The following is a 15004-nucleotide window of genomic DNA, read 5'->3' as shown; positions in this document are numbered from 1 at the left end:
TTTATATATGGTATGCTGTTACCCGCTTAACTATGCCAGTGTCTGCTTCTGTATAGAAGCGCATGCTTTCAATTTCGATTCATACCTTAATCAAATGTTTCTTTTTTTTTGGAATGGCCTGTATTCATCCCAGCAAGGAAGAGTATTTGAAATAGACCTTTTTTAATTCACGGTGTCCCTATTTTTTTCTGTGGCCCTAATACTCGTGTACATATACCAAAGACGTACGTTAGGTTATGTGACTACGGGCACTGCGATGGACTGCCTGCCCATTCGGTGCTAGTTTCTACTTTGAATCAGTTACTTTCAGAAGGGGGGTCGGTTTCATTCGCTGCCGAACTGGAATAAGAAGACGGAGGCCGAAGCTATAAAGGATGCAAATCACTATGTAAATCAACGCCACGAAAGATTTTATAAGGACATCTTATAGAAAGGGAAATATCTTGGCTAACAGTAGCGAGGATGCTTCCCGTTAATTATAAGAATTATTCTACGACGGCGTGTCGTTCCGTCCTAGTTTGGACGTCCGCCCCTTGCGCCAGTAAGGATAAACTCCAAGCCTCAATGATTCAGGTCTGAGCTAAGGAGGTGAGAAAGTGGTGAACTGCAGAAATAGCTAAAGGGGTTGTCGAAGACTAGAAGTCGTGTATTGCTGCCACTGGCTGTATTATAGAATGCTTCAATTGTACTCCTTTGCAATCCTATATTTTAAAAGGTAAAAGTTTCAAAACTCCACAGCAAAGCTCATGAATTTAGTTTAAAAGTAAACGTTCATGGAATTGTCGATTCATAAAGACGACAGCAGGGAGAGCCACAAGCAAAGAACACCAAGGCACCCCTCCCCCTCCCATTCTGTACACGTTGCTAAAATTTTAGAAGATACCAGGACCACAATGTAGGAGAATGTGATGAGGTAAGAGAAAAGTTTTAGAAAACGATCATGATTGTCTTTAATTAGAATAAGTTTGGTATTATGCATATAGAAAGGCAGGCCTATTAAAAAGGCGTATATTGAAAAATATTGATAAATAAGAAACATAAAAATATAAAAAAATTGCTAATGGGACATGTGGCTCGTTGGTCTAGGGGTATGATTCTCGCTTAGGGTGCGAGAGGTCCCGGGTTCAAATCCCGGACGAGCCCAAATTTTAACTCATAACTTCATTGTGATCTTTATCTTGCACATTCAATTTGCATAACACATTAATTTACTGAAAAATGGGATTTTAGTCAGTTTGGAGAACAGCCATCATTCATCTTCTGAACAAGTTTTGCACGGTAAAAATTTTTCACATGTGAAACTAGTACTGTACTCAAACTCTTTTTACAGTATGTAGGCGCTAAGCAGGGATGGGCTTATGTGTTTGCATATGCTGCATCATACACTGCACACCCAGAGAACCAACAGATGAAATATTTTATGTGCGTTTTCCCTTTTTCCAATATTTACAGTTTTTTTGGCCATATCGGTTCTAGAGTACTGCAAGTTTGTGTTCCAACCCAGCTACTTAAATAGAAACCAATCCTAGGCAATCAAAGATCTTAGTTCAAATCAAAGCAAATCAAATAGCCTTTTATTGTCAATTCACTATATGCACAGATCATACAGGAGAATTGAAATACGTTTTCTCTCTCAACTTCATAGCACAATAAAATTTTTAAAAAGTAAAACATATAAGATAAATAACATTAGAACTTGTAAAGTTCTAAAGTTCCGTGTGGGGAGGAGGCAAAAAAAGGTAGTGAAAGGGGTGGGAGGAGTCACCAGCAATGCTGATGGCTCTACGGGTGAGACAGGTGTGGAAAATGTCCTTGAGGGAGGGCAGTGGGGCACCAATGATCTTACTTGCCGTATCCACTATGCATTGCAGGGACTTCCTACAGGAGGCAGTGCAGCTTCCATACCAGACAGAGATGCTGTTAGTTAGGATGCTCTCGATTGTGCCACGGTAGAAAGAGCACATGATGGGGGGTGGAACTTGTGCTCGCCTCAGTTTGCGTAGAAAGTAGAGGCGGGAATGAGCTTTCTTGGCCAGTGATGTGGTGTTATCTGACCAGGAGAGGTCCTCTGAGATGTATGTCCCCAGGAACTTGGTGATACTCACCCTTTTCACAGCTACACCATTGATGGTCAGTTGGGGATGCTGTGAATGACTTCTCCTTAAATCTATCACAATCTCTTTGGTCTTTTCCGTGTTCAGGAAGAGATTGTTGTCTTTACACCACTGGACCAATTGGCTCACCTCATTTCTGTAGTTGGCTTCGTCATTGTTGGTGATGAGGCCGACCACTGTTGTATCATCCGCAAACTTGACAATGTGATTGGAACTGTAGATTGGTACACAGTCGTGGGTCTGCAGGGTAATGAGCAACAGGCTGAGTACACACCCTTGTGGGGCCCCTGTGCTCAACATGATGATCTTAGAAGTGTTATTGCCGAACCGCACATTTTGTGGCCTCCCTGTAAGAAAGTCCAACACCCAGTTGCAGAGAGAGGTTTTGAGTCTCAAATGGCTGAGATTTTGTAATAGCTGCTGGGGAATGACTGTGTTGAATGCTGAACTAAAATCTAAGAACAACATTCGCACATAGGAGTTCTTTGAGTCCAGGTGGGTGAGGGCTGGATGGACAGCAGCAGAAATGGCATCCTCTATGGACCTGTTTGACCTGTATACAAACTGAAATGGGTTATGGGAAGGGGGAAGAATGGATTTAATGCTCTGCATAACCAGCCACTTAAAGCATGATGGTGGAAGTCAGTGCTACGGGCCGATAGTTATTATAGCTAGATGGGAGGGGCTTCTTAGGAACAGGAATTATGGTTGTGACTTTAAAATATGTGAGAACAACACCTTGGTCCAGGGTGATGTTGAAGATGTCAGCAAGGACATCCTTAAGCTCCTCAGCACAATCCTTCAAAGCACGACCAGGTATGTTGTCTGGTCCGGCTGCCTTCCGTGGGATGATCCTAGAGAGGGTTCTTATTATTTTATGGCTTGTTAATGCATTCATTCCACCATGTCATTTATTCTTATATTGTAGATTTTTCCTTGAAAGAATTTCAAGCAAATGATTTGTGGACCAAAGCAGATTAACAATTCTCAGTTTTTTGCTTTACTATTTCATTTCTTACCAAATATCTTATTAAAACAGATACTCCATGATCAACTCGCAGGTGTAAATGGGACCAAGTCAAATTGTGGGATGCTGGCTTGCTCCTTTGTCATTTGGTAATCTCAGCAAACGAGTGAAGTAAAACAAAGCACAAAATTGTTACCTGAGCAGTAATTAGTTTCAGCATTAACAACTGACTTCTAATGAAGTAATTGGAATGGAGCAAATATTTGCAGCCACTGTGATTTTCCAAAACAGTGCATGACTATCCAAGCTCTAAGCCCTTTCATTCCCAGCATCATTCACGTCTTCGTAGTTTAATTTCCACCAGTCAGTTCCTCTGAGCCCAAAACGTGCTTTTAATATCTTGCCAGGTTAGTTGATCATGACTGCCTTTAAAACCTCTCCCAAGGATTTATCCTTTCACTGCCATTACAAACTCATTCCTTTCTAAAATAAGAAGAAACAAAAATACTTCTCACCTCAATGTCCATTTTAAGTCTTCTTTTTTGTATTCATGTTGTCTTTGTCTCTTCCATTGATCATTCTTTTCTTTCCTTTCCTTTAAATCTTAGTTCCTTCTGTGAAATCCTGGTAACTGATACATTGTTAAATTCCTTTCCAGTTTTTGTTAAGCCCACCAAAAGCAGTTTATAACATTTCACAGCTCTTTTTCAATTCTTGGCCTTCTTCATCATCTGGTACAACAAGCCCAGTTGGTATAAGGTCTGAATGAGCCCTGCAATGGACTGGTGCCCCGATAGTCTCAGTGCTGCCATGAGATTCTCTGAGCCACCATGGCACTGAAATGGACCAGTCAAATTCAAGAATGTTATGTTGCAATGTAATCAATAAATGTAACTGCTGTTGTATTAGTACAGTTGTTTCTGCGGTGTACACAGTCATTCAACACCTCTGAATGAAGATGGCTTGATTAGTGTTAGTTGTCCAAGTCTCTACTACAGTGTAAGGGTCAAGTTGTTTCTGTGTGTTTCTATAGGGTTAATATGAGCAATCATGTCAAGGCAAAGGGTTACTCTACTTTGCAATGAAAGGGTTGGTAAAATTCAATCTTAATACATTAGACACAGAAACACAGTAAACATGAAGTGGCTTTAAATAAAAAAATACAGTTTTTATAACATAAAACAATAACAGTGCCAATAAAAATACGCTTGACTCTAAAAGTCTGAGGTGTTATGTACCACCATCAACTCCATCCCCCCTTCCAGACCCTTCCAGTTCACCTGCCCATAACTACATCTATGAATCTTTTTGCATGCCACTTAATTGGGAGATTCATTTCCTGATGGTACAGGTTGCCTCCTGTCTCTGGAGTACATTTTTAGGGACTGTAAGCAAACAATGTTTTTTCTGGACATATTTCTAATAAGTAATACTTGTCATTAAACTGTCCAGTATTCGTTCATGTGTTGCTTCTGTCGCATCCAGGATATAACCTGGCCCCAGCTACATTAGACTGCATTAAGTAAGTTTGAAAATGTTCTGTTAAACATTATATCATTGTTTTTGTGTATCTCAAAAATAAGCAAAAACATGAGTTATTCCCTACCCTTGCCAAAAGTCAAGGATTTTTGATTTTTCACTATGATGAGCTGAGTAGCTTCAACATTGAAGGACAGTTCTAATTTTCAATGCCCAATTTCCATTAGTACTTTCAATAAAATGACAATCTCAGACTCCAAGTCAGCATCACAATAAGGGAATGAACCTTCCTCAGCAAGATTGTGTGAGCGACAGGAAACAACCCTGGACTGAGCTCCAGTCCTGAGAAATAAAATTAAAAATTAATTTTAAAAATATAAAAATAAGATACAGTTAATAATAAAGTGTACTACGATACAATACAATACAATACAATACACAAAACCAATTAGCATAAATATTACAGTTTTGACTGTCTTAATTATTCAGTAGATGGGAAATGGGAAACTAAACAACTTTTTGGATAAATAGCCTTCAAAACATATAAAGAAAGATTAGAGAACACACCCTTTCAAACCTGTTGATGGAAACGTATATGGGCAAAATATATTGTTACTCCCTCCATTTTTATTATTTTCACCTTGGCAATAATCTCTTATTTGTTTTTTTTTTTCTTTTTGCAGATGCACATTGATGCATATCTTCATCAACTTCATAACCATATTAATATATAAATTAAATCCAAAACATGCTCAATGTCATGTGTTGCCTGAAGTATGAGTGTCCAATATGGTGAAGAATTCAATAAATAATATGTACAGTGGATGGTATAATAATACAGCTCATCTTTACTTTACAAAATATTTTTGCAAACACTCTGGCAGCCAATCCACCTTGCCACTGCTACTGAGTGAACAAGCCCAAGATATACTTACACAGGGATCTCAAGCTCCTGGAAAGCCATAGTGACTGCAGGTTTTCATCTGAGTCATTTTCTTAATTGGTAACCTTTTATAGATAATAATGGAACAGTCGTCTTTGGCCATAACTTTGATTAGCTTACTTTTAGGAATTCAGACCCTTTAAACATTTCTTAACCTAAACAAACTGGTGTAAAATGAGTTGAGATATAACTTAGGATTCTCAAGTTCAGTGTCAGGAAGGTCACCAGTTACTTTTCAAACAGTTCTGTAATTAGCGTCCAACTGTTTTTAATTAATAAATTTTAATGAAGAGTTTTATAGCTTGTCAGTGCTGTCGTTCTGCTACACCATTTCCAAAAATGTTGATTTTCATTTTTTGAAAGGATCACCAACATGTTTTGTGGACTAGAACTGATCGATATTTTTTAGATCTTAATTTTTACTTCCAAATATTTTATTGGAGATATTCCATTATGAACATATAAGTGCAAATTGAGTCAAATTAACTGATAAGCATTAATCACCATTTTTCCTAAACAAAATAAGGACTTATTACAATGTGCAGCATACAGACCAATTTCACTTTTGAATAATGACGTTAAGATACTCTCAAAAATTATAGCTAGAAGGATGGAGAAAGTGCCCTCCTCGGTAATATCACAAGATCAAACTGGATATATCAAGGGTCGACACTTATCCTCAAATCTTTGATGCATGTTTAATGTAATATACTCACCAATTAAGTCAAACACCCCAGAAATATTATTATCATTGGATGTAGAAAAAGCATTTGACATGATTGAACTGAAATACCTTTTTACTACATTGGAGAAATTTGGGTTTGGCCCAAACATTTGTGCATGGATCAAACTATTGTATACCAATCCAGAAGCTTCAATTTGTATCAACAACATTTGTTCAGACTACTTTAAACTAGAACGAGGTACCAGCCAAGGATGCCCCTTGTCATCGCTGCTGTTTGCAATCGCAATTGAACCACTGGCAATATACACTGTCGAAATGCTGATCAGATAAAGGGGATTATCAGAGAAGGACTGGAACAAAAAAAATTCTCTATATGCAGATGATATGGTACTGTATATATCAGACCCACAAAATTCTGTGCCTGCAGTCTTAACAGCACTCACAGAATTTCAAAAGATCTCTGGTGTCAGAATTAATCTTAATAAAAATGTACTCTTTCCAGTGAATTCTCAAGCATATAATATTAGATTAGACACTCTACCTTTTATCATTGCAGAACAGTTTAAATACCTTGGGTAAACATCACAAGTAAATATAAAGCTCTTTATCAACAAAATGTTGCCGTCTGCGTGGAAAAAATTAAGCAAGACTTGCATAGATGGTCAACCCTTCATCTTACTCTGGCTGGAAGAATTAACACTGTTAAGATGAATATTCTTCCTAAGCTCCTTTTTATTTCAAAACATTCCAATATACATCAATAAATCATTTTTAAGCAATTAGATTCAGCAATAACCTCATTTATTTGGAACTCAAAACATCCACGTATTCAAAGAGTGACCCTACAAAGACAAAAGGCAGAAGGTGGCATGGCTCTACCTAACGTCCAGTTTTATTACTGGGCAGCAAAAATGCAAGCTATAAAAATCTGGACACAAACAGACGAACATATACAGGCCTGGTCTGCAATAGAAGTAAAATCCTGCAGTACTTCTTTATATTCCCTGCTCTGTGCCCCAATAAATGCAAGTTATTGGCAATATACTAATAACCCAATTGTGCTTCACTCACTCAGAATATGGAACCAATGTAGAAAGCATTTTAAGATGGAGAAGCTTTTATCTGTGGCACATCTGCAAGAGAGCCACCTCTTTCAACCTTCTCAAAGATATGCAGTTTTTAATACAGTATCTGGAAAAAAATGGGGATTAACTTACTTAGAGATCTTTATATAGACAACATCTTTGCATCCTATGAACAATTACATTCCAAATTTAACATTCCAGCTAGACATTTCTTTCACTATCTTCAAATTAGGAACTTTATTAAACAGAACCTTCCCGATTTTCCTCATCTTTCACCCTCATCCATGCTGGAAAAAGTATTGCTCAATTTCAAGGACTCAGACACCATCTCTGCAATATATAAAATCATTTTACAGTCCCTCCCTTTCAAATATCCAAAAGAACACTGGGAAAAAGATCTCTCAATTAATATATCAGAAAAGGAGTGGAAAGTAGCAATGCAGAGAATTCACTCGCGCTCCATATGCGCAAAGCATACAATTATTCAACTCAAAGTTATATATCAAGCACATCTGTCTCGTCTAAAACTCTCCAAAATGTTTCCAGGGCAAGATCCAACCTGCAAACGCTGCAATCAAGTCCCAGCCTCACTGGGCCACATGTTTTGGGCCTGCACCAAATTTACATTATTCTGGACCAAAATCTTTAATTACCTTTCAGACATCCTTGGTGTCACAATCCCTCCTAACCCATTAACAGCTGTGTTTGGGGTTCTTCCAGATGGGTTTAAAGTGGAGAAAGACAAACAAACTGTGATTGCATCCTCTACACTTTTGGCATGCAGACTTATTCTGCTAAACTAGAAAAATGCAAACTCTCCTCTTTTAAATCAGTGGGAAAACAATGTTTTATACTATTTGAAATTGGAAAAAATCAAATACTCAGTTAGAGGATCTGTACAGATTTTTTTCAAAACATGGCAGGATCTAATCAGTAATATTTTAAAATATGCTCTCAAAGCACAGAGGATGCAATTATTTCTGTATTTCTTTTTCTTCTCCATTCATCTCTATTAGCTTATCAAACTTATCAATTTAGGTATGTTTACAAGCCTTAAATTTTACTCCATTGGCCCTGCTCTCTCTCTCATGGATGGGGGTCAACTTGTTCTCAATTCTACTTTTTGTAAAAATTGATTGATTTTTATGGAATGATTGTGATAAAATTAATAAAATTAAAAAAAAAAGTTAACTGATAACATGTTGGCTATCTGTTGGCATCTCACTATTGTTAAGGAATAAAGAAACAAGGGGCCTGAATTTTATAAAAGCAAGTCAATTAAAATTAAGGCAAAATAAGTCTGTTCTATTAGCAGCAGTGGTTAGTTACTAATTGAGAAAGTATCTAGAAAAAATGTGTACCCGTTGCAGAGTTTTGACATCTGTGAACTAGCACTTTGTATCGCAGACCTCATTACCTCACATTTTGGCTCAATGTAAAATGGAACTGGAAAACGATGATCAAGTATAGTATCTGATCATCAATGATCTACTTGATAATGTCTGCATTCATTGCCATTGCAAAACAGGTAACACACTGTGATTGTTTGCTTCACATCTATATTCATCACTGGATGATAACTGTCCAGTGCACTTAAACAGAAGACATCAAAAAAACTTTAAGCAAAAAGAGACAACATTACAGTACAATGGATTGTTGTTATATACCACTTGTATTACTGGCAATGTTAGCAAATGTCAGATGAATCCCTGATTATGTAAGCAATATGTATTTTAATATAGAAACCGAGTTTACTTTAACACAACAGTTAGTGATGCCTCCTCTCAACTCCAGGATGTCTGCTGCTAATCTCTGAATGCTCTATCTGTGTGGAGTTTGCACCTGCTCAAGTGGGCTTTCACCAGTCTTCCTCCTACTATATTAGGTATGGGTGGCACTACAGCAGTGCTGCTGCCTCATAACAAGGAGGTCAAAATTCATGTCCCAGGTGCTCCCTGCGAGGAGTTTGCAGGTTTTCTTCTTGTCTGTGTGGATTTCCTCCAGATTCTCTGACTTCCTTCCATTGTCCAAAGGTTAGGTGAATTGGCGATGCTAGGTTGAACCTAGCGTATGTTGGATAAAGCGGGTTTGGAAGATGCAACAGGTGTTAATTAAATATTGGGTTCATTGATAATACTTTATATTGTCACAGTGCAGCCCTGCACATAAATGTGTCCACAGATGAAAAAAATAGCCATTCTCTCAATGTACTGAGCAAAACTGAAATATGGATGTGCCACTCAAACATGTTCATTTGATGTTTTACCCACAGTGTTGGTGTGGGGAATATTCTGCATTGCCGAGCTGCACAAGACATTGAGGATTGTGCACATATTGTTTATGTTAAAAATGGGAAGGGTTTACATGGCAATAATTTTCAGGTCTCAGATCATTTCATTCTGCAAATTAAGTTAGTTGCATGTGGAACACTTCCCTCAAAGAAGAGAATGTTGATTAACTAAACATTGTTATGCTATATATAAGTGTGAGTGTGTCTGCACAGCGTGCACTCTCAGTACGAGAATTATGTCCCCTTTGTCCTTCACATATCTAAAATAGATGTCTTAATGCAAAGTCTCCTGAATCTGTGACCGTTGAGTAACACCAATGTTCCACAAACAGTGCTCTCAACTTTGTTCATTACACTTAATTCTTTGTTTTTGTCATCCCTTTTTCAGGACTCTGCAACGTGTTTCTGGTTTGACAAACTACTGGAGATTTGGCTCTGAAGAGATGGCTCTAGATGTGGCTGAATCTCTTAGGACATTCTATAGGGAAAATTTGCAGAATGAGCTGCGGTGAGTAGGGCTAGATACATGGGCAACAAACAGTAGATTGGTTGAATGTATTCTTTTGTAATATAATGAACTCAACAGATAAACTAGGTGGTGCCAGTTTTACATTTGATAAAAGAGTTTTGTGGTGATAACATGATAAATATGCTGCAATAAAACTATATCATTGGTACAGCTTTCATGTACAGTACCATACATGCTGATCTCTGATGGTTTGATGGTACTGTTTATTTCAGGAAGTCAGCAATTACAAATGATGGCTCTTTGGACCCAGTGTTTAAGCTTTTACAGAAAAAAGAAGAGGTGGCTGAAGCACAGCACAGCTTAAAAGAGCATAAAGAGGTAAACCAATGTGAAAGGACAATCACAGAAAACACTGACTGCTGTAAAATGCCTTGCACATGCATTTCTACTTTCAGCTGATGCCTGACCAATTTGTGTTTTGTGCATAGCATAGTAATAGAAACTGTGTAATAGAGAACCTGTGTGGGATTGAGGCTGGTAGTTCACATAACAAGAGAGGAGTCAGGCTGTAACATGCCCCGGAGGACTATGAATTGGCAATGAGACAATGGGCCACCACTAGCAGGAGGTGTTATATCTGATATATCGTTGCTACTCATTATAAACAGGTGACAAGTGGTGGGCCTGACCATTTAAATGGATGTTGCAGTTCAGAACAGCAGGGATATCTGGTTCTGCAAGGGGGAGTTCTATCCCTCAGAGTAATAGACATCATTTTCTACCTAAGAAGGTATTAGGAAATTTAACCCAGAAGTGGCCTTAGGCTAGAAGATAAAGGCCTCTTCATGGTATAAATTCAGTGTGTGGAGTTGGGAGGAAAGTTTTAAGAAGCACTCACATGACAAAAGGAAGATAAACCGAGGAAAGGAAGGAAGGAAGGATCATGCAGGAAGAGACTGAATTGAAGGGCATTAACAGATAGACAAGTGAGAAACCAGCTTATACAAAAGACATCCACAAGCCAAAATAGGTTGGCCTAGAGATGCTGCCAAGTTTTGCTTCTTTGTTGAATTATTGTTTTCTTTGTACATTCCTGTCACTAATACCCTGTAACCTTGTATTTACTATTCTTAATATAATATTATAAATCTTTAATAAACACCCCTTTTTTGTTACCATGATCTATTTTGACATTATTTGGGTTGGGGATGGCTCTAGTGCATCCACTATTGGTCACAACTGGTTTGAACCGGCGGTGTTCTATAATATTATTTGGTTTGGGGATGGCTCCAGAGGACCCATTACTAGTCATAACTAGTTTGAACTGGTGGTGTTCTACCTGTAGCATTTTATTTCTATAGACTTCTAAAGCATGATTTATTTGGTGTGGCCTTATAATGTAGTGCCTTATTTATATTTGGAAAGGCTATGTCACTATCCCTACCTCTAGCAAAGTAGGCAGTAGTACCCTGGGGACCTTTAAAAACTCACATTGATCTTATTTTGGATGAATTAAAATGACGTGTGCTACTGGTAAATGGCAAGGCTAGTCCAATTTGCATACACAGCATATAGTGCCTAATGCTGCTGCCTCATGGATTAAGTTTCCTGGGTTTAAATGTCACGCCCAGTCACTGATATTTACTTGGTATGTAAGATTAATTGGTGATTCTAGATTTCACCTGTATGAGTATAGGTGTATTTATGATTGGGCCCTCTGCTTATCTGGTGGTCTGTCTGGAATTGTATCCTGCCTTTTACCTAATGCTGCCAGGAAAGGCTTTAGACCCTTGTGACCATGAACTGAACTTCAAGTGAGTATAATGTTTTTGTGCCACAATATGACTGCATCAAATATTCACTACACAACATCAGAGACTAGTGGAGCAAAGCTTCCCTTTTTACTGTTCATGTGAGAGTATTGATCCTATGAACCTATTTGTATTAAAATGCTTTGCTGCTTATTGTACACAGAATATAGTGATAATCCACTGTAAGCATGTTTTGACGTGGCTATTATTTACATATACAGCACCTTACACAGGCAGGGCTGTAGTGCTCCATATATTCTCAACATACTATCTCAAACTGGCATATTCTGGCTTTCCCATAAATGTATGATACAATTATTTATCCTTACCTAGGAATGGTGCATTTTATTCTCCATTGCTTCAAGTTAAACTGTCTGCTCCTCTCTAGAAATTTCGAGTGACGCGCAAAGAGCTTCGAAAGAGAAGAGAAGAGCTACAGGAGAAGAAGAGGCACTTCCAGGAGCGGTGTCACAGCTTTGATGAGTTCTTTAAGGTGATCTAGTAACAGAGAGTGAGTGGGTACCTCAAAGAGACAGCCCCAGAAGCATATATGCCTTTCAAAAGATCTATAAAGCTCATCTCCCTTTCTTTCTGTCTGCCTCAAAGGTCTCTTTTTCTCTCTCTGTGTCCTTTTAATTCATTTTCTTTTTCGATTTCCCTCTCACCAATAGAAAAATGAGGAAATGCGTCAACGTGCCCTGCAGAGAGCATCTAAAGAGCGGGAGTTGATTGACCAAATGGAGCTACATCTGGCAGATCTACAGAACAAAACTGCTTCCTTACAAAAAGTGAAGATGCGGCTAGAACAACATGTTGAAAAACACTCCATCTACCTGAAGTACCTGGAAGCAGTGGTGCTGGCCTCCAGAAAGGTGAGTAACACACTCCCGTTCAGAGCACTGATGGAATATTCCCACCTGTGCCATTTCATAACACCTGAGTTCTTATTCTAGTTTCAGACAGTCAATGAGGTCATAGAGAAGTACACAAGTTTGGCAGCCATCAGGAATGAGCTATTGCAGGAGGCAGAGCAGAACCAGAGAGAACTGGAATGGGCCAGAGGGCAGCTAGAGTCAGATAAGGAGAAGAAAAGCATCATAATGGATTTGAAAAATGAGCTGGTCCAACTGCAGAAGGAGCTGGGTCAGGCCAGAGCAAATGTGCAACAGTGGGTAGGGTGCTATCATACAAATAAACTAGACCAGGCACAAAATTCTGTTTCATGCATATTAGTGGAATTACTCAACTTACTGTCCTTTGGTTTATAGTAAAGAAATGTTTAAGTGAGCCCCCAGCTGCTAACCCAGACTGACACTGCTTACACGTCCTCTCAGCACCTCCAATATATTTGCAATTAGACAGTAAATTGGGGTAAACCCACAATCAGTACATGCTGCACAGCAAACTAATGCCTTTCCCAGCCCTGTGTTTGCTACTTGTCAACTTCTTCGCTCTAAACTTAAGATTGATGTATTATTTGACGTAGGCCTTCTAATTAGCATGAACAGAATAAATATATACTGCTATCACATTTAACAGTCACACTCTGGGCAGAGGGTAGAAAACTGATTTGCACTACTTCCTCACTACTCTATTGGCCAAGGTTTCATTTCTGGCCAGGTAACTGTGTGGAAATGTCATGTCTTCATGGGTTTTTTTTCTTGGTAATCCAGTTTCCTCTTTTATGAGAAAGACTTGCATCTTAAGTTAATAGACAAGTCCAAAATGACCATGATTGAACTTGAATATCTGCACAAGTGTGCCTTGCCCTGGACTGACATCTCATTAAAGAGTGGCTCCTGCCTCACATCCAATGTTATTAGAACTGGCTTAATTTCCAAGCAGGTAAGACTTAGGGAATTTTCCAAATGAAATGAGACCATATGGTCCATGAAAGTCTTCATTAAATAATATCTAACATTTCATAATGTCTCATGGGACTAGATTTTATAAACCATCACTTGGGAGTTTGTTGTATTTTCTTCTTATCCTGGCCTCCATATGTCAGCCTCCACAAAATATTGTTTAGCTTTTAAGAAGTATTTTAAAATGATGATAATGTTAGTATGGTGAATGCTAGCTGTTATTCTAAAGTGAGTTTTTCAATATGGCTACAGGGGCACAGATTAGAGTGTGTTTAAGGGTTAATTCGCAATAATTTTAGAAGGTATTTATTTACACAAATAACCTTCTGGATTTGGTCTAAAACAGGAAACACAATGGGCTCGTGTCCAAAACAGTGCAGCAAGCCGGACCCTCATGCTGGGCACCATCAGAATGGCAACCCTCAACATGTACCGGACTATCTGTAGAGAGGCTAATGTTCCCAAAAACATATCTGTTCCTGCAGATGACACCCTAGCACAGCTGGACACGGTACAGGGGGCATCCCCATCTATTTTATATCATATCTCTTTCAAAATGCTTCAGTACTTACAGTGGCTTCTTTGCTTCTAAATCTTAGATTCAAAGGTTTCTCTTGGAGCTGGCAGCCATTTGTGAGACTGTAAAGAGCTAGAGCCAGACAAAGGGCTGAATTGCCATCCTGTGACAGAAGAGCAGATGATAGAAGTCTCTGGACATCTAAAGAGTGACCATGTGGGTATACTCTTATGCATACATAAACAAAGGTATACATGTGTTGGATGTTTATGTGCACATGTAAATATCCAAAATATGTATGCTCTTGTAGTTACATGCCTGTTCTTATCAGGTGTATGCATATGTGTAAATATGATTTGTATTCTCCAAAATGTTGTTTTTATTGATAAAATCAGACAAAGCTGTTTAGAACTTTCTAAATATAAATTGGATTGTGTGTGTGTGTTTTTTCCTAAGCTGCTTTATGATGATGGCATACTGTTCATTTTTCACATTCTTAAACATTTCCCTATCTCTCAATATTTGTTACTAAACTAACAGAAATCTTTAAGTTAAAATCAAATATTTACATTTTACCAAAAGCCACCTGTCTTTAAGTTGTAAAGCCTCTTATCACTCTTGGGGTGTTATTTAAAACTCAAACCCTTCTACTTCCTTTCAAGTCGGGGACAGACATGTGTGGCATCAACTGGTATGTTTTGTGCAGTTTTGCTCTCCATATTGCAAAAAACATATGGCTGCATGGGAGAAAGCTCAGAGATAAACTGCTAGATGTACAG

General features: G+C 38.3%; 1 protein-coding gene and 1 non-coding gene across 2 annotated transcripts; both read left to right on the top strand.

Moving 5' to 3' along the window:
• Positions 1-888: 888 nt before the first annotated feature.
• Positions 889-14396, top strand: LOC120518671 (coiled-coil domain-containing protein 42 like-2-like). The gene is made up of 7 exons (XM_039741587.1): positions 889-913; positions 9952-10071; positions 10305-10410; positions 12232-12336; positions 12515-12715; positions 14055-14219; positions 14308-14396. Exons 1-7 carry the CDS (start codon positions 909-911, stop codon positions 14359-14361), a joined length of 756 nt encoding a protein of 251 aa, XP_039597521.1. The 5' UTR covers positions 889-908; the 3' UTR covers positions 14362-14396.
• Positions 1072-1143, top strand: trnap-agg. Its single transcript has one exon. It is a non-coding gene; the product is annotated as a tRNA-Pro (tRNA).
• Positions 14397-15004: the final 608 nt, after the last annotated feature.

Source organism: Polypterus senegalus, chromosome 1 (genome assembly GCF_016835505.1).
Source record: "Polypterus senegalus isolate Bchr_013 chromosome 1, ASM1683550v1, whole genome shotgun sequence".
In the NCBI taxonomy this organism is placed as follows: Eukaryota; Metazoa; Chordata; class Cladistia; order Polypteriformes; family Polypteridae; genus Polypterus; species Polypterus senegalus.
This window is presented reverse-complemented; position numbering and strand designations above follow the sequence as displayed.

Coding starts and splice junctions, on each gene's coding strand:
- LOC120518671 (XM_039741587.1), top strand. Junction 12,337..12,514: donor GCTTTGATGAGTTCTTTAAG/GTGATCTAGTAA, acceptor TCTCACCAATAG/AAAAATGAGGAAATGCGTCA. Junction 12,716..14,054: donor TGGTGCTGGCCTCCAGAAAG/GTGAGTAACACA, acceptor GGTCTAAAACAG/GAAACACAATGGGCTCGTGT.